The following is a 24,920-nucleotide window of genomic DNA, read 5'->3' as shown; positions in this document are numbered from 1 at the left end:
CAGCTCCCTGCTTGTGGCCTGGGAAAGCAGTCGAGGACAGCCCAATGCTTTGGTTCCCTGCACCCATGTGGGAGACCCAGAAGAGGCTCCTGGTTTCCGGCTTCAGATAGGTGCAGCACCGGCCATTGCGGACACTTCCGTGATTCATCAGACAAAAGATCTTCCTCTCTGTCTCTCCTCCTCTCTGTATATTTGACTTTGTAATAAAAAAAATAAATAAATCTTAACAACAACAACAACAACAAAAAACCCTGCCCATCCTGCTGGTCTGATTGATTTGACCAGGAGCAGAAACAGAGCAGCTGGTCCCAGACAAGCAATGAGGGAACAGGGTGGATTTCACACCCTATTCAGTCCCCTACAACCATATAGGGAGCCCTTTTGTTTAAGGAGGCAAGGGCTATGGGACAGGACTGAACATGAACATGAGCTGAGAGTGAACTCATTTCTGGCTCAGTGAACTGCAACAACGTGACATCCTACAGGTTCCACCCAAGATAGGTCTGGGTAGCCCTCAGACGTGCCGGCCAACAGATCAAGAACTCCAGTAATGGATCATCTGGTGCCATTTTATGAGGTGTGGCAAAAAATTTAAGACTGCAGGGACAACAGTGAGCTGTGCATGCGCTGAGCTCGGCAAGGACTCACTTGGGGAGTGAATCATCGGATGGAAGATCTTCCTCTCTGTCTCTCCCTCTCTGTATATCTGACTTTGTGATAAAAATAAAATAAATCTTTCAAATAAATAAATAAATATTTTTAAAAAATCAATTCTGTAGCATCTGGATTAAACTCTAAAGGTCAGGGCTCCCAAGTGTTAGCCAAGCACAAAGTACCCTAGGGGTATTGAAGATTTCTCTGCACACCCCTCCTAAAACTGTTCTGCACCTCAACTGCTGACATATGTCTTGTTAGAGTTATAAGCCAGTCTAGACTACCCAAAAAAAGGCCAGGTTCAGCAAAATTATGCTTCAATGCTATAAAATGCTAAATATTATAATGAAAATAGAAACAGGACAGCTGAACAGTAATCTATAGCCATTTTAAGATGTATAGAACCTGGTTGAATATAAACTAAAATTGAAATGTCAATGAAGTAGTCACAGGATGTGGTTAAGAACTTGCATTTTTTTTTTAACATATTGGTTACTCAATACTATGTCTATTAATTCCATAACGTTACAAATTGTTGCTGATGGTATGCCAGGGCTTTTAATTGATCGGGATGATACTCTGCTTTGGGCCATCCTTGACTGTTTTCCCAAGACATAAAGCAGAGCCTTATCAGAAATGGAGCAAGCTGGCTATGGCACAGTAGTCTAGTGGTTAAAGTTCTGGCTTTGCATGTTCCAGGATCTCATATGGGCACTGATTTGTTTCCTAGGTGTTCCACCTCTCTTCCAGTTCCCTGCTTGTGTTCTGGGAAAGCAGTTAAAGACAGCCCAAAGCCATGGGACCTTGCACCCATGTGGGAGACCTGGGGGAAAGCTCCTGGCTCTTAAGTTTGGATTGGCTCAGCTTTGGTCATTGTAGCCACTTGAGGGGTGAACGAACCAGTGGATGGAAGATCTTTCTCTTTGTCTCTCCTCTCTGTAAATCTGCCTTTCCAATAAAAGCAAATAAATCTTAAAAAAAAAAAAAAGTGAAGCAAGTGGGACACAATTTGGTACCAACATGCAAGTGGAGGACAGTTAACTGAGTCATTGTGCCCTTACTTGGGTCATTTGATTTCTGGCTTTGGTCCCATAACCTGGGTTATTTGATTCCTGGCTTTGGCTCCTGACTCTTTACCTACTACCCTGCTAATGCAGACCCTGGGAGGCAATTGTAACGGCTTCAATGACTGGGCTCTGTCTTTCTAAATGCCCACAACTGGGTGAGGCTTAAGCAAGCAGCCAAGAAGGCACTCCAGCTCCCCAACAGTCTCAACTACTTGGGCCGTCAACTGCTGACTCCCTGGGTGCCTAGCAACAGGAAACGAAAAGCAGAAACAGAGTTGAGACCTGAACCAGGACACTGCAATACGGCTGTGGATATCCCAAGCAACTGGGTTCCTGCCCTTCACTTGAGAAACCTGGCTTGAGTTGTCAGCTCCTGTTTCAGTCCAGGTCCTCCCCATCCACTGTGGGCAGTGGGGAGTGAACCAGTAGATGGAACAATCTTCCTGTTGCTCAAGTTTTTTTTAAAGTACATTTAATATATGTACAGAAAACACTGCATTTATGCCATTCACTGCAATATATATAAATATATTAAACAAATATAAATATATTAAATTTATATTTCTCTATTTATTTGAGAGGCAGGGAAACAGAGAGTAAGATCTACAATTGGTGGATTCACTACCCAGATAGCTGTTACAGCCACAGTTCAGCAAGGCCGAAGCTGGGAGCCAAGAACTCAGGGGTAGATTCCTATGTGGATGGCAGGCACCCAACCAACTGAGCCATTACTGCTGCCTCACAGGTATACACCAGCAGGAACTTGGAATCAGGAGCTGGGGTGAGAAATGGGACCCAGGAACCCTGATGTGAGCGATGGGTATTTTAATCAGGGAGGTGGCTCCTTTACCAGTGGATTACCTTCTTAGTTAACCCCTCCTCCAAAACATTAAATTTAAACCTATTGCTTAATACATGCCAAACTTCTGATACGTGTAAATTTCCTGAAGTAACTGAATACAAATACAATAAAGCTAAGAATGTTCACATTACAAAGACTGCAATTCCCTTCATTTTCTTCTGATTTTGTCCTTATCCCCCTAAATGTATGAGTTGCCCATTTCGGCATAGCAAGTTATTCTACAATTTGATAGCTTAAAACAACAAACAATAATTATTTCACTGTTCCTTGGGTCAGGAATTCAAGAGTGACTCAGAGGTCCTGTGCTGTGACACAGCCTTGTAGGGCCAGCATCACACATGGCTCCTAGCTGCTCTACTTCCAATCCTTCTAACACACCCGGAAAAGCAGAAGACAGATCAACTCCTTAGGCCCCTGCAGCCACATGGGAAACCCAAAAAATGCTCCTGACTCCTGGCTTCAGACTGAAGAATGGCTAAGATAGGTGGTGCCGTCTCAGCCATTCTCATGAGTTTGTAATGATTACGTCACCTGAAACTGCACTCCTGTGTCCAAGCCTGACTGGACTGGAGGAACTCACTCATGTTAGTGGGTGATAGACTTTATTCCTTCACAACATGGGTGTCTCCATAGAGATAGCCAAATCAAAGCAAATGGCTCTCCGCACAGGGAATGATGCTTTAAGAACAACCAAAAAGCCATACCTGAGATGGAAATAACATTATCTTTAATAACCTCATTTCAGAAATGATATAATACAACTTCTGACAAATACTACTGATAACAAGTACCAATGTGTTCAGGAACTATCCAAAGCTATAAATATCAAGAGGTAAGGATTATAGAGCCTGGTTTTCCAATTAATTCGTCAATGTCCAGCCTTTATTCTATTTCTATCATACATATAAATAAAACCAAAAATTCTCCTCAGGGATGTCATAATGTCCCTCCCACAAACTTGTTATTTATTTATTCACTCATGGTTTATTTAGAAAAGGAGACAAAGAGAAAGCAGTAAGAAAGATCATCCATCTGCTGGTTCAATCTCAAAATACCCACAACAGCAGAGACAGGCCAGGCTGAACTCGGAAGCCGGGAACTCAACCCACTGTGTGTGGCAATGACCCAAGCACAGTGGGCTTGCAAAGTCAGATACACAGAGAGAAGGAGAGACAGAGAGGAAGATCTTCCGTCCAATGACTCACTCCCCAAGTGACCGCAACAGCCATGACTGCCAGAATCGAAAGCAGGAGGCTGGAGCTCTTCCTGGGCTCCCACACAGGCGCAGGGTCCCAAGGCTTTGGGCCATCTTCAACTGCTGTCCCAGGCTACAAGCAGGGAGTTGGATGGGAAACGGGGCCACCAGGATGAGAACTGGCATCCATATGGGATCCTGACGCATGTAAGGCGAGGACTTTAGCCACCAGGCTACCACACTGGGTCCTCTAAAATGTACCTTTTAAAAAATTGTATTTTGAGCCCAGCACGGTGGCCTAGTGGCTAAAGTCTCGCTTGAAAGCGCCAGGATCCCATTTGGGTGCCAGTTCTCATCCTGGTGGCCCCGTTTCCCATCCAGCTCCCTGCTTGTGGCCTGGAAATGCTGTCAAGGATGGCCCAAAGCCTTGAGACCATGCACCCACATAGCAGACCTGGAGGAGGTTCCTGGCTGCTGGCTTTGGATCGGTGCAGCACCAGCTGTTGCAGTCACTTGGGGCGTGATTCATCAGATGGAACATCTTTCTCTCTGTCTCTCCTCCTCTGTATATATCTGACTTTGCAATAAAAATAAATGAATCTTTTTTAAAAAGTTATAATTTTGGGGTCCAGCACAGTAATCTACTAGCTAAATCCTTGCCTTAAAACCACTTAGATCGTATATGGGAGCTGGTTTGTCTCCCGGTTGCTCCACTTCCCATCCAGCTCCCTGCTTGTGGCCTGAGAAAGCAGTTGAGGACGGCCCAAAGCTTTGGGACCCTGCACCCACATGGGAGACCCCCGAGGCAGCTCCTGGATCCTGGCTTGGGACTGCTAAGGTCCAGCTACTGCAGCCACTTGGGGAGTATATCAGCAGATGGAAGATCTTTCTGTATCTCTTTCTCTCTGTTAATGTGCCTTTCTAACAAAAAAGAAAAAATTAATCCTTAAGAAAGTTATAATTTTTCCTTACGTTTTTCAAATAAGGTTTAATTTTAAAATGTATTCCTTGGCTTCCAAACACTACGGATTTTTTTTTAATCCTCTAGCTATCATTTTCTTCCATAACTACACTGGGGTCAAAGCACATGTAGGCGTTTGACATTGTGGCTAAAATACTGTTTAGGACACTCATATCCCACACCAGACTGCCCAGTTCCAAGTGCCAGCTCCTTACCTGATGCCAGCTTCCCACTAATGCGCAGCCTAGGGGGCAGCAGGTGACAGCTAATACTTGGATCCTGCCACATTAACGTGTGATCTGGGTTGAGTTTCCAACTCCCAGCTTAGTCCTGGCCCCACCCTGGCTAATGTTATAACCACTTGAGAAGCAAACCAGCAAACAGAAGGTTTCTCTCAAAGAAAAAAGACAGTATTTTGAAAATTTAGAATTTGTTGAAGTTAGCTTTAAGGTCTGTTTATCATCACTTAAAATATCTGTACTGAAAAAATATATATCTGTACTTATTTGAAACAATGTATACTGGGTATGGGATTTACATAAATTCATTATAATAAATTTGTTAATCCCATTATTTAAATCCTCTTTTCTGTCAACTACTCAGAAAGGATTATGTTTTAAAACCACTAAAAACTTTTGAATAGAATAAAATCTACTATGATTATCACATATTCATTTCTCTGTAGTGCCTAAAATATGTATGTTAAAATTACATCTTGGGGACCAACATTGTAGCACAGCAAGTTTAGTGGCCTGTAATGCTGACTTCACATACAAGCACCGGTTCATTTCTACCTGCTCCACTACCAATGCAGCTCCCTGTTAACACACCTGGGAAAGCAGAAGATGGCCCAAAGCCTTTAGCCTCTGCACCTACAAGAAAGACTCAAAAAGAAACTCCTGTTCCTAGCTTCAGGCTGGCCCCAGCTCTGGCCTTTGTGACCATTTAGGAAATGATCCAGCATATGGAAGATTTCTCTGCCTCTCTTCCCTCTCTCTATAACTCTTTCAAGTAAAATAAACACATCTTTTTAAAAAAGCAAAAGACTTTCACCACTTTAAGTTTCTTCAGTCATCTAAATTAAATCCATCCAATAGCTACTAAGGACTATTACTAGTTTTGGGGTTTTCCCTCCAATTTCTAGACATCCCATTTCTTTTTTACATCTGCCAGCTCATGTCCTTCATTTCTATGGTTCTAAGATACAGATCCTGTACATTTTGCTAACTTTGACATTAAAATGCACTGATGGAAGCACCTGAAATACTTATAATTACCTAAGTCCTTCAAAGATGGTAATGGGTTCACACTGAAGTCCCTTCACTAGTTTTCATATGCATAGTTGGTACTAAACTTGTCAACTACCATTCAAAATGTCTTCAAAAAAACTTAAGACTATGAATAGCAATGAAGTTATTGTGTACACAGAAAGGAATAAAAACGGAGCAGCAGGGTATAATTTAGCATTAATAAAGCAAATATTCATTACTATAAGAACTGCAAAAATTGTGTTTTCTTTCCAACAGTTAAATGCTTTATAAACTTGATAATAAGCAATACTCTCAAACACAGGAAACTGAAATATATGTAAAAAAACTATCTTACGCCAAGAAAGGCAAATGCAGACAAGAGAAACTACTAAACTGCTACCAAAAAAATGAACATTTTCTAAATAATGAGAACTTAGTATGGACAAATCATCCATTATAAATTAAGTATTAAGCACAGTTTTAACTGCCAATAATATTTAAAGTGTTACAAGAAGTAAGTAATGGTTTATCTTTCAATCAAATTTCTGCTTCCATAAAACACAGAATCTGGAGCTGACATTTTCTTTTCAATCATAACAAGCACAGCTACTTCATACACTGTGCCTTCTCATACCAATACATAAAATCTTTTTAGATCCATTTCTGTTCTCTACTTCTCCTGGATCTTTCTCATAGCACTCTTCCCTCAAATCCACTAGTGAAAGTAGGAGACTTAAATAAGTCTGAGTGCAGTTACACTGAAGGTGTAAGCATTTGGGATCACAAGGAAAATTTGTTGACTTTTCACACTGTCAATCCCTTGACTTTGACATCTATTCACTCACAACACAACAAAATCAAAAGTCTTAGGCTCACGAGACAAAAATGGTTTCCACTAACACACATTTAGGCTCTACTAAGATTTGACTTACTGTACCTTACCATCTTGCCAGGTTTTCGAAACTTTTAAGATGCTTTTTAGGGCCCGGGGCAGTGGCCTAGCGGGTAAAGTGCTTGCCTTGAATGCACCGGGATCCCATATGGGCGCCAGTTCTAATCCCAGCAGCTCCACTTCCCATCCAGCTCCCTGATTGTGGCCTGGGAAAGCAGTAGAGCACAGCCCAAAGCCTTGGGACTCTGCACCCAGGTGGGAGACCTGGAAGAAGTTCCCGGATCCTGGTTTCGGATCAGTGCAGCACTGACCGTTGCGGTCACTTAGGAAGTGAATCATTGGACGGAGGATCTTCCTCTCTGTTTCTCCTCTTCTCTGTATATCTGACTTTGCAATAAAAATAAGATAAATGTTTAAAACAAAAAGATGCTTTTTAAAATTCATCCAAAATTTGTGCAATTTTCAGAAGGCTCAGTCCAAACAACCTAGCCTATTGAATTACCGAAAAAGAAAACCTATACTAAGACCATTTTCCATCATACTTTTTGGTTATAGCTTATGCTCACCCAGACTAGTCTTTGGTGCCTATTACTTCACTCTTTAAAACCCTGATTAAAGCTACTTCCACTAAGCCATCCTTGACGATTTTGTCCCATTTGCTTCGGGAAATTGAATCTCGTTACAAAAGTACATCCTCAGATGATGCCATAGTAAATTAAATGCACAGAAACAAAACTTTTATGAAAGAACAGCCAGTTTTAGAAACCATATTAGCACAAACAAAAGAAATGCTCCAATTGTAAAAGGCTTATTTATAAAAGTAGGTTTGGAATACACCAATGCTGGGGCTGGCATCATGGTGTAGCAGAAAAAGCTACCACCTGTGATGATGGCACCCCTATGGATCCGTTTGAGTCCCAGCTTCTCCACCTCTGATCCAAATCCCTGCTAAAGTGCCTTGGAAAGCAGTGGAGGATGGTCTCTGTAACTCAAGTGGGAAACCTGGCTCCTGGTTTCAAGCAAACCCAGCCTTTGGCTACTGTAGTCATTTAGCAGTGAACCAGCAAATGGATAATCTCTCTGTGTCTCTATAACTCTGCCTTTCAAACAAATAAAATAAATAATTTAAATAATACCAGTTCCGGGCCCGGCAACGTGTCCTAGCAGCTAAAGTCCTCGCCTTGAACGCACCGGGATCCCATATGGGCACCGGTTCTGATCCCGGCAGCTCCACTTCCAATCCAGCTCTCTGCTTGTGGCCTGGGAAAGCAGTCGAGGACAGTCCAGAGCACTGGGACCCTGCACCCGCGTGGGAGACCCGGAAGAGGTCCCTGGTTCCCAGCTTTGGATCAGTGCAGCACCAGCCAATGTGGCCACTTGGGGAGTAACTCATCGGACGGAAGATCTTCCTCTCTGTCTCTCCTCCTCTCTGTATATCTGACTTTGTAATAAAAATAAATAAATCTTTAAAAAAAATACCAATTTCTACTGAGAAAGAATTCAAATTTCACCTTAGCTACTTAACTATTAAAAAGCTGTCCATTCCAAAAATAATGAAATTCCAGATCTGACCACTACAGTATAGACAAATTACAATATAGACAAATTATAGTACAGACAAATCAGGACATGATCATATAGATATTTGTAATATTAGTTAAAATATCAAGTCAATGCATGAATGTTATGTTTATTTGGAATTTCAAACATGATGGCCAAGTAAAGAAATGATTGATCCAAACCTTTTGGAAAAGTCAATCAAGAACCATGGTATTTGATTAACAGGGGATGTGTGTGTTTGTGTGTGTATGTGTGGAGGTAATGGGCACACAGGAACTCTTGGTACTTTCTAATTTGTTGTGAATCTAAAATCACTCTTAAAAAATTTATGATTTTTTAAAAAAAATACATACTTGGGGTTTTGGGCCATGGTGCAGTAGTCTAGTAGCTAAAGTTCTTACCTTAAACATGCTGGGATCCCATATGACCACCAGTTTGTATCCTGGCAGCCCCACTTCCCAGCCAGCTCCCTGCTTATGGCCTGGGAACGTAGTAGAGGACAGTCCAACACCCTGTGACCCTGCACCCAAGTGGGAGATCCGGAAGATGCTCCTTGCTTTGAATCAGCTCAGCTCTAGCCATTGCAGCGCTTAGGGGAGTGAATCAGCAGATGGAAGACGTTCCTTTCTGTCTCTCCTCCTCTCTGTATATCTGACTTTCCAATAAAACAAATGAAATCTTCAAAAAATAAAAAAATTTAAAAGTATGTATTTGAGGGGTTTTTTTGTTTGTTTGTTTGTTTGTTTTTAAAGATTTTGGAGTTACTATAACAAGAATGTATTCTTTTTCTTAAAGATTTATTTTATTTTTATTACCAAGTCAAATATACAGAGAGGAGGAGAGACAGAGAGGAAGATCTTCCGTCCGATGATTCACTCCCCAAGTGAAAGCAATGGGCCGGTGCGCGCCGATCTGAAGCCAGGAACCTGGAACCTCTGCCGGGTCTCCCACACGGGTGCAGTGTCCCAATGCATTGGGCCGTCCTCAACTGCTTTCCCAGGCCACAAGCAGGGAGCTGGATGGGAAATGGAGCTGCCAGGATCAGAACCGGCACCCATATGGGATCCCGGGGCTTTCAAGCCGAGGACTTTAGCCACTAGGCCACGCCACCAGGCCCGAGGGGGGTTTTTTTAGCTTGATTTTATTTTTATTTGAAAGGCAGTGCTACAGAGAGAAAAGACAACACAGTTCTTCCATCCATTGATTTACTCCCCAAATGGCCACAATAGTCAGAGTGGGCAGATACAAAAGCCAGAAGCCCTTTCCAAGTCTCCCACATGAGTGCAGTGGCCCAAAGACCAGGGCCCTCCCCTACTGCCTTCCCAGATTATTGGCACAGACTAGATCAATATTGGACCCTCCAGGACTCTAACCAGCACCCATATTGGATGCCAGGGCTGCAACCAGAGGCTTAGCTTGATACACCTGATATCATCTCAAATTTAATTTTCAAAACGTGACTGGATGCAAATTTAGAGATGTAAAATAGAAGAGATGAAATGAAAGTAAATAACAAATGTATACAGTAGGCATCCAATAAAAATAACTTTAATTGAAATAATGTGAAATCATTAGCAAAGAAAAGCAAATCCTTATATATGTATTATTCAATGAATTAACATGTATATGTTGATATGTGCATATATTATCAATATAACATTGATACTTGTTAAGTGGATGTTAAACCTAAAAATAATGAAGTACCACATGAAGGTAGTTTTTCAAGTTTAATATCTTCACAAATTGTAGCATAATCTGCCTCATTTTAGACATCCTGCAAAACTACAAATGCATGTGTGAATTGTTACCTTCATGGAATTATATATGTGGCTGTGGCAAATGTCTTAGTCTACATAGCACACTATGTATAATCTATCTATAATCTATAGTTTGTTCTCCACAACCAATAGATTTTGAGTGACCAGAACAAAACTGCCACAAAAAATGAATTGCATCTTCATAAAAGAAAGCAAGAGTTTCTGCAATGTTGAAGCCTCTGAATACAAATCCAAAAAAGCAAGTAAACCACACTGAGTATATACTCACTTATTATAAAACATTAAATTTTGATTTATTCAACATTTTTACTTTTTTTTAACAAGCCTTATTTATTTTTATTTGAAAGGCAATAGGACAGAGGAAGGGGAAGAAGAGAAGAGAAGGAGGGACAGACAGGAAAAGACAGAGAAAAAGAGAAAGAGATTTCCCATGAGCTCTTTCACTCCCCAAATAGCAGCAATAAACTGAACCAGGCCAAGCAGAAATCAGGAGCCCAGAACTCCATCTGGGCCTCCCACACGCAGCCCACCACCTGGCCACCATCTTCTGCTTTTCCAGGTGCATCAGCAGGGGACTGGATCAGCAGTGGAAAAGCCAGGGTTCAAACCAATACTCAGCTGGCATTACATGTGGCATCTCAGTGTGCCATAATGCCAGCCACTTTATATCTTTTACAATGAAGGACTGTTAGCATTTGAGTGCAGCACTTGATTTCAAAAGCATCTAACTTAAAATCTATAATGAAGATTTTAATAAAGGAAAATATTTCAAATAGAAACTACTGAGTTATAGTAATTATTTTTAGTTGTGTGAAACTTTAGTATTTTCCCAAAATTAAATCAAATTGTAAAAATGTAATTATATAAATTTATAACATACTATGTACACTAACAACTCTTTTATAAATATATATACTTATTTGAGAGGCAGAAAAACAGAATATGGAAAGGGAGCTCCCATCACCTGATTCACTTTCCAAATGTACAACAGGTAGGCCTGAAGCCATAAACCCAAAACTCCATCCAGGTCACTCACAGAGACAGGTGGAATTCAAGTACTTGCACCATCGTACTATCTCCCAGGATGTGCCCCAACAGGAAGCTGGAGTTAGGAGCCAGAGCTGAGTATAGAATCGAAGTACTATGATGTGGGAGGCAGGGTCCCTAATAGGTATTTTTTATTATTTTTTAAGATTTATTTCTTTTTCTTGGAAAGGCAGATATACAGAGAGAGGGGGTAGGGAGAGACAAGTCTTCCATCTGTTGGTTTACTACCAAAGTGGCCGCACTTGCTAGAGCGCAGCCGATCCAAAACCAGGAACCAGCAGCTCCTCCAGTCTCCCATGTGGGTGCAGGGTCCCAAGGCTTTGGGTCATCGTGTACTGCTCCCAGGCCACAAGCAGAGAGCTGGATGGGAAGTGGAGCTGCCGGGACATGAACCGGTGCCCACACGAGATCCTGGTGCATGCATGACAAGGATTTAGCCACTAGACTATTGCACCGGTCCTCAGTAGGTATCTTAACTGCTAGCACCTAAAACTACTTTTAATAACTGTATAATATATTCTAACAATGCCAAATATGCAATATAAGAAATACCATCAATAATCTAGAAAACATGGGCAAGGAAATAAAATATGTAGCATTATAAATCATATTTTTTAACTTGTATTTTCATTTTACTTGAAAGGTAGAGAAAGAGATAGAGAGACCTTCCAGCCATTGGTTCACACTCCAAATCTCCACAACAGCCAGGGACAGCTCGGGCCAAAGACAAGAGGCTGGAATTCAACTGATGTCTCCAATATGAGTGGCAGACTAGAGTGTATAAGACATCAGCTGCGACAGTGTGCACATGAGCAAGAAGTTGGAATAAAAAGGGTGGGCTGAAACCCAACCACTATGATATGGAATGCAGGTATCCCAAGTGGCATTTCAACTGTTATGCCAAATGCTCACCCTTCATCTATGATTTAAAGTTGTTAAACACAGATAATACACACCCCCAAATCTAAAGCTACTATGGTAGGAAAACTACATTTGTATTCACTAAGACGAAGAATGAAGCCAGTATGCCTATTATTTACACTACTATAGAATGTCAAATTGGAATTCTCAGACAATGCAACAAAAGATAACTAAAGGTAAAAAAATTAGAAGGGAAAGGAAGCTCCCACTGTTTGCAGACAACTTTCCAATGCAGAGCACAGGCTGAGGGATCTGCTACGTCACACACAGCCTTCAAAGCTCTCTTAAGAGTCAAAGGAAAATGACAGACAAAACAAGAATCTCCACAAGTATAGAATACATGGATGGTGCTGACAGCTCTTCTCAAGGCCCAGACTGAATCAGATAGTGGAACACTCCTTCTCTAAGCGTACAGGAAGCAGGGAACACTTGGCCCACAGCATGTACCCCTCCTTGCCCTTTCTGAAGTCTTCACTGTGGCATTCCTATAGTTTCTCCATTCAGCACTAAAATAAGCAGGGAGTATGGGGATATTGGGGACGCAGACATGAATCATATTTTCTGCATCCACAGGTCTCAGAATCAACAGAATCACAGTTTGACCTGATACATGTTTCAAGACCACGATTCAGAGTTCTGGAGATGTAATGGGAAGACACACTCTACACTTAAAAGAGGTAGCAACAGTTGTGACCAAGAAAGCGGACTGTGGCAGGCTGAGATTCTTGGTCCTTATTCCTCACTCCTTTATTAAAATTTGCCAGCTAATTTTGAGTTAGGAAAAGAAAACTGTAGGAAAGGCAGAATAGTAATATGCCAGATGTAACAGCCAATCAAGGTTTGTTTCTGAAACTGGGATCCATGAATTCCTAAGATTTATTGAGAAATACTTTCAGGGAAATTTTTCCTTATTATTTCATTAAATACAGTTGCAAACCCAGCTTCTCTTCTGCACCTTCTGGTACTCTCGTAATTCTTATATTTGGCCTTTTAATAGTGTCTTTCTTTTTTTTTTTTTTTAATTTATTTATTTTTATTACAAAGTTAGATATACAGAGAGGAGGAGAGACAGAGAGGAAGATCTTCCGTCCGATGAGTCACTCCCCAAGTGAACGCAACGGCCGGTTCTGCCCCAATCCAAAGCCATGGACCTCTTCTGGGTCTCCACGCGGGTGCAGGGTCCCAAAGCTTTGGGCTGTCCTCAACTGCCCTCCCAGGCCACAAGCAGAGAGCTGGATGGGAAGTGGAGCTGCCGGGATTAGAACCGGCGCCCATATGGGATCCCGGTGCGTTCAAGGTGAGGACTCTAGCCACTAGGCCACGCTTCCGGGCCCTTAACAGTGTCTTTCAGTTCTTGAATACTTTAGCCTGATCCAGCTCTGCTTCCAGCTTTTTGTTTGTTTCCCCCTCGTGACAGGAAATATCTTCTAATTCTGAAGTTCTTTCTTCAGCCTCCTTCATTCTATTTTGGAGATTCTTCACTGTACTTTTAATTTGCTCCACAGTATTCTTCATTTCTGATACATCAGCTCCCATTTGATTCATTTCCAGTGTGACATACTCCTTAAACTCCTTGAATGCCTGCTTTATGTGCTTCTCGCTGTTGACAAGAAGTTTTATACCAAATGTTTTGAATTCTGTATCCCCCATTTTCTTGATGTCTTCCTCAGTGAATTCTGAGGTTGACACATTAGTCATTCAGTAGCATGTTATTTAACTTCATGGTGTTGTTAATTTCATTTTATGGCTTTCATTTAGGGGGATGTACAGTAACTGTGTAAAGGAGACTATCATTTCTAGTAGCACGTTGTTTAAAATCTTGGTGTTGCAAATTTGTATTTTTATTCCTGTTGTTGATTTTGTATTGTGGCTTTTGGTTTAAGTGGATGTATAGTAACTGTGTAATGGAGACTATCATATCCAGATGTGAGGATACAATGCAGTATGCATCTCTACTTCCAGACAAAGATAAACTCCCAATGAAACTGTTTACTCTATCTTGACAATAGGATGCTAGACTCTCTAACATTGTCCATGTCCACAATGATGGACATTTGATTGTGTATGAAGAACTACACTATAGTAATGATATAGGGGAACTCAGTGAGGGGGAGAGGGAATTGGGGAGGGGATAAGGGAAACCCCAGGGCCTATGGAACTATATCATAAAAGAAAGAAAGAAAAAGAAATACTTTCAGGGATCACATTCTGTAAAAGAAACTGTGTGTCCTTAACCGATCCTTAATTAGTCCAAGCAAATTAGGGATGACTTTTCTGGACTTGTCACAGTTCCACCTCAGTGGTCACATGTGTGCTAAGAATAAATGACTATCGTTGGCTATTCAATTTTATAAAGGAGTGCTTTTCAGATTACAGAGCTCTGAAGTTACAGGGGAATTCATAAGAATCTGAGAGTTCCCAGATGCTCAGGAGAGTACCATGCAAAACATGATACACAAACCAGCAAAGGTCTTCTACCCATTTGGTACAAAATAATTAAGAGGAAACATCTTTAAATATTCACAGCTTTCTGGCAGCCTTTTTTTTTAAGTAGTCTGAATTCAATTTTAAAAATTGGTAAGGGTAGGTAAATGGTACAGCACTGAAGACACCACTTAGGGGGTTGCAATTGTGGCACAGCAATTTAAGCTGCCACCTGTAACGCCAGCATCCCCTACACAGTTCAAGTCTGACCTGTTTTGTTTCTCATCCCTCTCCCTGGAAATGTAGTGGCATAAAGGCCCAAGAGCTTGGGCCTCTCTGCCGCACACATGGAAGACCCAAACAGAGTCCCATGTTCTGGCTTCAGTCAGCTCAGGCCTGGCCACTGTAGCCGCCTGAGGAGTAAACCAGCAGATGGAAGCTCTCTTTCTGTCTCTCTTTCTCTGTAACTCTGCTTTTCAATTACATAGACAATTTTTTTTAAGATTACTTTTTTTGGGGCCCGGTGGCGTGGCCTAGCAGCTAAAGTCCTCGCCTTGCAAGCCACTTAGATCGTATATGGGTGCCAGTTCTAATCCCGGCAGCTCCACTTCCCATCCAGCTCCCTGCTTGTGGCCTGGGAAGGCAGTTGAGGACGGCCCAATGCATTGGGACACTGCACCCGCGTGGGAGACCAGGAAGAGGTTCCAGGTTCCCGGCTTCGGATCGGCGTGCATCAGCCCGTAACGGCTCACTTGGGGAGTGAATCATCAGAGGGAAGATCTTCCTCTCTGTCTCTCCTCCTCTGTGTATATCTGGCTGTAATAAAATGAATAAATCGCTTCGGAACCTGGAACCTCTTCCGGGTCTCCCACGCGGGTGCAGTGTCCCAATGCATTGGGCCGTCCTCAACTGCTTTCCCAGGCCACAAGCAGGGAGCTGGATGGGAAGTGGAGCTGCCGGGATTAGAACCGGCGCCCATATGGGATCCCGGGGCTTTCAAGGCGAGGACTTTAGCTGCTAGGCCACGCCGCCGGGCCCTAAGATTACTTTTTATTGAAAAGGCAGATTTACAGAGAAAAGGAGAGACAGAAAGATTTTCTGTCTACTGGTTCACTCCTCAAACGCCTGTAATGACTTGAGCTAAGCCTACCCAAAGCCAGGAGCCTCTTCCAAGTCTCCTATGTGGGTGTAGGCTCCCAAGGCTTTGGGCCATCCTCTACTGCTTTCCCAGGCCTCAAGCAGGGAGCCAGATGGGAAGTGGGGCAGCTGGGACACAAACTAGTGTCCATATGCGATCCTGGTGCTTATAAGGCAAGGATTTAGCCACTGAGCAATCGCACCGGGCCCTAAATAGATAAATCTTAGAAAGAAAAAAAAAGTCATCATTTAGAATGCTCCCATTCCACAACAGAATGCCCTGGCTCTACTTCCAATTCCAGCTTCCTGCTAATGTACACCTTGAGATGCAGTGGCAATGACTCAAGTTGTTGTGGCCCTGCTGCCCACGTGGAAGCTCTGGATCGAGTTCTAGACTTCTAGCTTTCGTTTGGTTGTAGTAGATACTTGGGGAATGAACCTGCAGATAAAAGATTTATGCTCTTGTTTCTCTCTGTTTCACTTTTCCCTCATGCCCACCCCATCTTTGAAATCAATTAAATTTATTTTAAATTAATCAACTGAGGACTTGTATTTTTAACATTGTTCCTCCCATAGGATTCAAAATTGCTTTTTTGGAGCCATTAGCAACCTCCAAAATGTCAAATTCCAAAAATGCTCCAAAATGCTTTCCCTGACTGCTGTGTTGAGTGTGGCCCAGCTAACTACCGCCTTCCTCATAATATCCCTCAACTTTCTGAAGCAACCACTCATTCTTGGTAGTCTTCTCATCCTCCTTATAAACTGTTCTTCCACTCTCTTCTTAAATGACAATGTTCCAGGACTTCTGACTTCGACCCACTTTTCTTCTTACACTGCGAGTATATGTCAATATGACTGCCAATATAATTTCTCAAATCATTATTTCTAGCACAGATCTCACTTCTCAACTCAAGATTCATTTGCTAATGTTCTCTAGAAATTAAAATTGAGCATGCTTACCTGAAAAAACTTTACTAGGCTAACTGTGTGAATGGTGGGCCCATGTAGCAATTTTTAAAAAATGGAAATTATTTAAGGTTCTTCCACATCTAGACAGTATGCTACATGACTATACATTAAATACTACCATTCCGCCATCTGTCAGGGAAATTTCAAAATGTTCCTGCTTCTTAGCTTTTTAGAATACTATATAAGCTCCTCAAATCAAACCACAAAGGTAATTGCCTGAGTGTTACCCTCAGTTCTAGCTGTAAAGAATAACTTTTTGGTTTCACATGTAACAAGCATGGAACTATAACTACTACTACTTACTGCTAAAGATTTTTCCTGTAAAGCCAAAAATTATCTCACTACAATAGTATCAGTGTTAAGTCATAAAAAGCAAGAGTCCTTTCTATATTTTGCACATGCAAGAGACTTATGAAATGAGGGTTAAATTGTTAATTGTTTAGTCCACCTTATTAAAAGCTTCTCTAGGATCATAAAATTGCATTGTTATACTGATAATTTTCTTAATCATTCATTCAATTTTCCCACATCAATATTCAGAAAGAAGTATTTGCCTTTTTATCTGAATAAAATACTTCTAAATCCTATTTTCTTCATGAAGAAAAACTTATTCTGAAAAGGAAAGTTACTCTGACTTCACTGCACAACTATCCATTTCAGTCATATTCCAGATTTAGCAGGACAAAGGGCAACAGCAGGAAATGGAGCATCACCAAGGTCCAAAACAAACTTGGTTTAGAATAAAGGAAAAAACCTCAAATCATTATTCAAGATAATCAAGCACTGTACTTGAAAGCAAAAACAAGACAGCTAAAAAAAATTAAGAAATTATAGGAGCTTCATTTATATTTATAAAAAGGGGAATATTTCTTCAATTATTATATAGAAAAGGGAAAATGGGAGTCATCATGATACATAGACTAATACATGTTAAGTTACAAATAGAGGTTTGTAAATAAACATGTAAGAAACAAAAAGAGGCTACACTTTTCTACTTCCTCTGATTAACCTACATTTAAAAATAATCATTTTTCTCAACAACTTTCAGAGTTGTAAATTAGCTATTTTTTCCTTTGACAGATGAAAAAGCTGAGATGAAAGGAAACGAAGTAAACTGTTTTTGGTCCTTAAGATCAGCCGGAGAACTGAATCTAAATCTTGCCCCCAATTCTGGAGCTTCACGGAATTTTTCACTATAGATACAATATTAAGAAAGATGCTGGGGGCCAGGGGTCTGAGCAGCAGGCTAAGCAATCCCTTGCAAAGCTGGCATCGATTATTAGAGAGTTAGTTCCAGTCCCAGCTGTTCCACTCTTTCTCCAACTTCCTGCAGATACATCTGAGAAAGAAGATCTCTTTCTGTCTCCCCCTCTCTGTCACTCTATCTTTCAAATAAGTAAATCTTAATAAATAAATAGGCCAAAGAACCACATACTTCAACAAACTTCAAAACACCATGATTTTGGGGACCACGATGTAGTATAGCATATAAAGCTGCCTCCCATGATGTCTGCATTCCACATGGTCGCCAGTTCAAGTCCTGGTTGTTCCACTTGTGATCCAGCTCTATGTAAATGCATCTTGGAAATCAGGATAGGATAGCCCAAATTTTTGGGCAGTTGCACACTGGTAAGATACATGGCTGACACTCCTGGCTCCTGGCTTCATTATGACCCAAACGAAGCCATTGCAGCTATTTGGAGAGTGAATCAACATATGGAAGATCTATTCCTCTCCCTGTAACATTGCCTTTCAATTTAAAAAAGGGGGGTGGGGCACAGCAGTGATAAACCAAGCTAAACCTCCACCTGTGGCACTGGCATCCCATGTGGGTACCAGTTTGAGTCCTAGCAGCCCCGCCTCCAATCCAGCACTCTATTCACAGCTTGGGAAATCAGGCAAACATGGCTTAAGTCCTTGGGTCCCTGTATCCATGTGGGAGAGCAGGAAGTAGCTCCTGGTTTTCGACTGGCCCAACTCCAGCCAATATTGCCATTTGAGGAGTGAGAAAAGTGCTTAGAAAATTTTTCCATGTCTCTCTCCTTCTCTGTAATTCTATCTTTCCAATGAAATCAAATAAATAAAAATAAGAACTCCACAACTTGGTCACTTTCTTTTTTAACTCAGTTAATGCATTTGATACTTTACACCACACAAAATAAAAGACAAAAGTAGCTTAATTATACCCAAAAATCTGAGCGGTCCCCCTTGTCTTTTCTGCATATTCTGGTGACCAATTTCAGCACTCCAAAAAGGTTAAACGTCTAACAAAAATACATCCTAATGTTCATCAAAAGGTAACCATTGAGATAATCAGTTTACAATATATGCTTATTTTTCTATGTAAATATAACAATACAACAAAAAAATACAAAAAAAATCAACAAAAAAGTTGTATGGTAATACAGGAAATCAAAGCTGTCACAGCATTATCTCTCTTACACTAAGTACATTAACAAAAATAAACAGCATCAAAAGATAGTCAACAACCTAATTCCCACTACATATAACAAAAACTAAAAGCTTTACACATTAAAAAAGTCATTCTTATCTCCTATACTTAAGAAAAACGTCAGACATTGGCTAGTTAAGTACTAAACTAAACCCCCACCATACAAGACTATACCTGTTACTAAGAGCTGTAAGAAATGCCTTGCTGACCAAATCCTTGGTGGGAATGATTATCAGGAGGCAACAAGGCTCAGACTACAACATTTGAACTGGGAGTCCTACACACTACTGAAAGAATCGCTAGAGATCACAAATGTTGGGAAATCACACATTACCTCAGCTGTATCAGATTAATAATCTAATTGTCAGATTAGATTATTAGATGTTTAACTATTAATCTAATGGGTTAATAATCTATTAGGAAGTTACATGTTTCTAACAGTGCAATTAAATCTTACTCCTATAAGAAAGTGAAAGACTGAGCCAGTGCCAGCTGGATCCACTTCCTGATCCCTACTTACGCTCTGGGAAAGCAGTGGAAGACTGATCTATTCCTTGGGTCCCTGCACCCACATGGAGACTCATTCACTCCTGACTCCTGGCTTCCCAGCTCCAGCTCTTTGCAGCCAGTTGGGGAGTAAAGCAGCGGATGAAAGATCCCCCTCCCCTCTCTAATTATACCCATCAAAGAAAAAAATAAATCTTTTTTTAAAAAGGTGAAAAGTTAGGATAGTTTAATAACAAAACTGCACACTACAAAGAAATGTAAGTGTATGAGATAACAGATACGTTAAGTAGCCTAATCTGGTCATTCCACAACACATACATGTATCAGAATATCACACTGAACCCCAGAAATACATAATTACAAGCCAATTAAAAATCAAATAAAACTTCTTGAAAAGAAACTTTTGCCAAAGTTTTTGTACCAAGGTTCTTTTTAATATTGAGTTTAATAATATATACAAAATCTGAGTAACTTAGTTCAATTTTATTTAAGTTTAAAATTTATTTAAAAATCTATTTAAAAACTAAATTAGTTCAATTTTATTTAAAGGATTTCAATCACTAGCGTTTCAGACAAATATGCAAAAGATTAATAAGCAAAGATATATTCCATTAGCATTCTTTTCATCAACTAGGACTATATCTGAATTAGTCCGTCTATTTACCACAGCTGTTAAAACTTTCCTACTGTTCAGTGACAACTTTTACAACATTACATTAAGCACTGTGTTGGCACCTTAATGATGATCTATTGTGGTGGGGACTACATGGAGCGCTGAGCTTAGCAAGACCGCAAACACAGAGGACAACTTCTGAAACAGATCTTCATCAATGTCCAGAGTTATAGTCAGTCAGGTGTGTAAACATGTTGACAGCAAAGCAATCAGAGTAGCAAAATGGCAGACATCCTGCTTAAATTTTAATCTCTAAAGACAATCTTAATACTTGAAAGTAACTCGTCTCCTTGGGAGAATGCTAGGAAATCAAGTCCTCGTTCAGAAACACTGACAAAGAAACTCCAACATTTATGCTACCTGCCTTCACTTTCGGAACTATCGTCGTCAAATAATTCATGGAGGGACACATCTCTATGAGCTCAACTAATAAAGAAATATGAGGAGAGCATTACAGTTGTTGCAAAATCCTAATAAATTTATGCACATGAAGGAACACTGTGGCCCCTACACTTAGCAATTACCATCACTTTCCCAATACCAAAATAGAACCTGAATCAATGAACTCTAGACCTCCCAGTACAGAGCCACCACTGGAAGAAAGGAACAAATAAAAGCAAGGAAATTCAATAAGCAAAATCTAGATCTCAGAAAAATCCAAGACTTCTTTAATAAATAAATAGCAAAGAATGGCACAGTAAAAAGAAGGGAAGCCACAGACTAAAGGACTAACAAACATTTTCAACAAAATACGATATACACTACTTAAATACTGACTCAAACAATGGAAAGATTCTAACACCAGCAGGAAAGTTTTGCACTGTTGACATATCTGATAAATTGTGCTATGATTTTTTTTAAAAGATTTATTTATTTTAATTGCAAAGTCAGATACACAAAGAGGAGGAGAGACAGAGAGGAAGATCTTCTGTTCGATGATTCACTCCCCAAATGACTGCAATGGCCAGAGCTGAGCCAGTCTGAAGCTAGGAGTCAGGAGCCTCTTCCGGATCACCCACATGGGTGCAGGGTCCAAAGGCTTCGGGCTGTCCTCGACTGCTTTCCCAGGCCACAAGCAGGGAGCTGAATGGGATGTGGAGCTGCAGGGATAGAAGTCGCCCATATGGGATCCCAACACGTTCAAGGCAAGGACTTCAGCCACTAGGCCATCACACTGGGCCAAAATTGAGCTATGATTGTTTTGAACACTTATTTTCTAGATGTATTTTTAAATACTTATGGGTAATATCCTATGTTGACTGAGATGCGCTTAAAATAATTTGGGGTGTGAGGCTAGGGAAATGGAAGTTTATAAGATGAAACATGATTGAATATGAACGGGTAATTGTTTTCTTTTTAAAGATTTATTTATTTTTATTGGAAAGTCAGATATACAGAGAGGAGGAGAGACAGAGAGGAAGGTCTTCTGTCTGATGATTCACTCCCCAAGTGATCCCAACAGCCAGTGCTGAGCTGATCCGAAGCCAGGAGCCACGAACCTCCAGGTCTCCCACACCGGTGCATGGTTCCAAGGCTTGGGCTGTCCTCGACTGCTTTCCCAAGCCACAAGCTAGGAGCTGGAAGGAAAGTGGGGCAGCTGGGATACGAACTGGTACCCTTATGGGATCCCAATGAGTGCAAGGTGAGAACTTCAGCTGCTAGGCTACTCCACTGGGCCCTTCTCTGTAAAGTTTTATTATGGAAATTTAAAACATGCCTAAAGTAGAAAAGAAATTATAGTTAGCTGTTTTGTATCTCTCCTGCATCTTTAACAATTACCAGTTCTGGGCCCGGCGCAGTGGCCTAGCGGCTGACTTGTCCTGAACGTGCCGGGATCCCATACGGGCGCCGGTTCTAATCCCGGCAGTTCCACTTCCCATCCAGCTCCCTGCTTGTGGCCTGGGAAAGCAGTCGAGGACAGCCCAAAGTCTTAGGACCCTGCACCTGCAGGGGGGATCTGGAGGAAGCTCCTGGTTCCTAGCTTCAGATAAGCTCAGCTCTGGCCATTCTGACCACTTGGGGAATAAGCCAGTGGATGAAGATCTTTATCTCTCCTTCTCTCTGTAAATCCGACTTTCCAATAAAAATGAACAAATAAATCTTCAAAAGTTTACAGAGGAAAGAAAAGTTAAAAGCATCCTATAAAACAAACAAAAAATTTAAATGATGATTAAAACAGCATTCTCCCCATACACATCCTCACTCAGAAAGAAAACTGGAAACCAAGAGGTTAGGTCTTACTCAAGGTAACAAAACAGCGAGACACAAAACTAGACTACAACACAGAACTCTACTCCTCAAAGAGATCTAAGAAGCTCTTCAAACTAAACCTATTAAAAACATCTTTCTAAGAACTAAAGAGTCCAGAAATCTCCTAAAAGTCCATTAAAAGCTTTTTTTAAACATCTAAAATGTTTACCAAGTAAAGGGGGAAAAGGCAAGCAAGCAGGGCTTAAATTTGAGCCTTTAAATCTGTAATATTGGTGGGCTTAAGAATTTACTCCATGAAGTATATATCTGGTCATTATCTGATTCAACAGACTGGCAATAGAAAATTGTGCACCCATGAACTTATGAAGTATAAGATCATGTTGTAAAATAGCTAGTCTTTACACATACCTGAAAAAAAGTTAACCTTGCTAACCACACAAATGATTTGCACATTAATAAAAACAGGATTTATCTTTCACTTACAGATAAGCTTCAAAATTTGACCATGAAGGTCCTTCACTGCTGAGGACAGACATTTCAAGAGTAAGCATTCACATCTATATTAAGTCATTAAGAATACAATGTTGTGTATGTCTGTGAACTATACTAGCCTTTCAGTAAGTACAGCCTCACTTAAATAAAATATTAGCTCTCCCTTGAACTTTAATTAATTAATAAGACAATGTAACCCCATTTATCTTTTAATATTCTAAAAATAGAGGTAGCAAATTTAATGTATTTTTTTATTATTGTTAACCTACTGGGCATTTATGTTACATATACACTTGATTTTTGGCAAAGATGTCAGTGACTATTGTAAAAAGTATCTGATGAATTTGACTGCTGCTCCTTTATTGGAAGAGATGTTTATTTCGAAAAGTAATTCTGGCGTTAAATTACACAAAACTCGAATTTAATTCAAAATCCCATATTAAACATTTCAACACTTACATCCGTTTGCAATTATAATAAATATCAAACCAGGATACCACATTCAATTCCAGTGTGAACTCTGAAATTTAGAATTACATATGAATGATATCACTGTTTGAAAAAATAACTTGCTTTTCAGAGAGCTTAAGTATAAAAGAGAAAAATGGAAGAGATGATACAGCAACCAGAACCTGCTGATTGAGAACTTCACGTAGAGTTAGGAGTGCGCAGCTGACCCTCATCACTCCTCATGACAGTAAAACAGCTCCTCATTTGCAAGAGGTGTTTAAGTGGTGTCCTTCTCAGAAACCTAAAGTCAAAGCCACCGCGGAAACATTCCCAAAGACAAGGAAGGAAAAGGAAAAAAAAAAGCCACACTGGATGGAACCATGGACTTGAGTCAGAAGGCGATCCTGAGTGCAGGCTCAGCTCCACCCCGCCGTCCCAGCAATCTCCACATCAGTTTTCTGCTGAAACTGATCTGAAGCAGGAGAATTTAACACCTGCCTGCTGAAGTGTGGTGAGGATCAAATAAGGCAAGGTTCCCCGAGTGCTAACAAAGTAGCCATCACACAGTATCTCCAGCAATAATCTTTTTACACTATTTTAAAAGTTAACCAGGAGAAAAATACCTAGTGCCCTTCCCACAGACACAGTTATTTCACATCTACTATGAAAGTAAAAGCAAGGCATAAACAAAAACAAAAATATTCTACATTTTCCCTTATGAGCATAATTTTACTTACATAATTCTGAGATCACTGAAGGATAAGCATCAAACAACAACAAAAAAAGTCACTCTATGGTGGTTAATAATATGCCAATATTTATCTACATGCTCGAATCTGAAAAGCAGAACAGAATCCCTTGTCTGTATTTTTAAGGCCGGTTCATTAACATAAACAAATACACTGTTCAGTAAATGACAGCAAGGCTGGTTACAAATTTTATAAAAACTATTTTTTAAACATACAAATAAAAAGGAAAGCATTTACCTTTGTGCAATAAAGCATCCAAAGTTCAAACAGCCTCTCTCTAGATGCCATTCTGATTTTCACTTGTGCACTTTTATTTTTCCGCAAAAAAAAAAAAAAAATATGCTCAATACCGCAGCATGTTCATTTTATTTTTTAAGTTTTCATCCACCACAGCAAAGCTCAAAAGAGTTGGGAATAAAAACAAAAAGTGGAAAAAACTGACTGTCTTCTGGCCAGGATGCGAGTCTCCAGTTGTTAACTATAAACTATCTTCATCGGTGGAGGTCGGATTTAAACAAACCTGTAAAAGAAATACCCAAAGCTCCATCAGAAAAGGGACCACACTGAACGATCCAGACATTTGAGAAGTTTATCAGGTTGCTTTGCTAAAAACAATCGGGTGAACTTTTCCACCGATTGCTTCGACTTCACAGAAATTTCTGTGTTTCA

At 40.5% G+C, this 24,920-nt stretch overlaps 1 protein-coding gene across 3 annotated transcripts in view; it reads right to left on the bottom strand.

The window, feature by feature from the left end:
* Window positions 1–24,658, bottom strand: part of NBEAL1 (neurobeachin like 1) — a 175,729-nt gene extending 151,071 nt beyond the window's left edge. For all 3 annotated transcript variants that reach the window (XM_058664871.1, XM_058664872.1, XM_058664873.1), the window contains exon 1: window positions 24,489–24,658. In XM_058664871.1, the coding sequence (XP_058520854.1) occupies window positions 24,489–24,539 (51 nt within the window). In that variant the 5' untranslated portion in view covers window positions 24,540–24,658. The remainder of the gene's footprint in view (window positions 1–24,488) is intronic.
* Between the last annotated feature and the right edge of the window lie 262 nt (window positions 24,659–24,920).

Source organism: Ochotona princeps, chromosome 5 (assembly GCF_030435755.1).
Source record: "Ochotona princeps isolate mOchPri1 chromosome 5, mOchPri1.hap1, whole genome shotgun sequence".
Taxonomy (NCBI): Eukaryota; Metazoa; Chordata; class Mammalia; order Lagomorpha; family Ochotonidae; genus Ochotona; species Ochotona princeps.
Note: the sequence above shows the minus strand (reverse complement) of the source record. Positions and strands in the feature narration are given on the sequence as shown.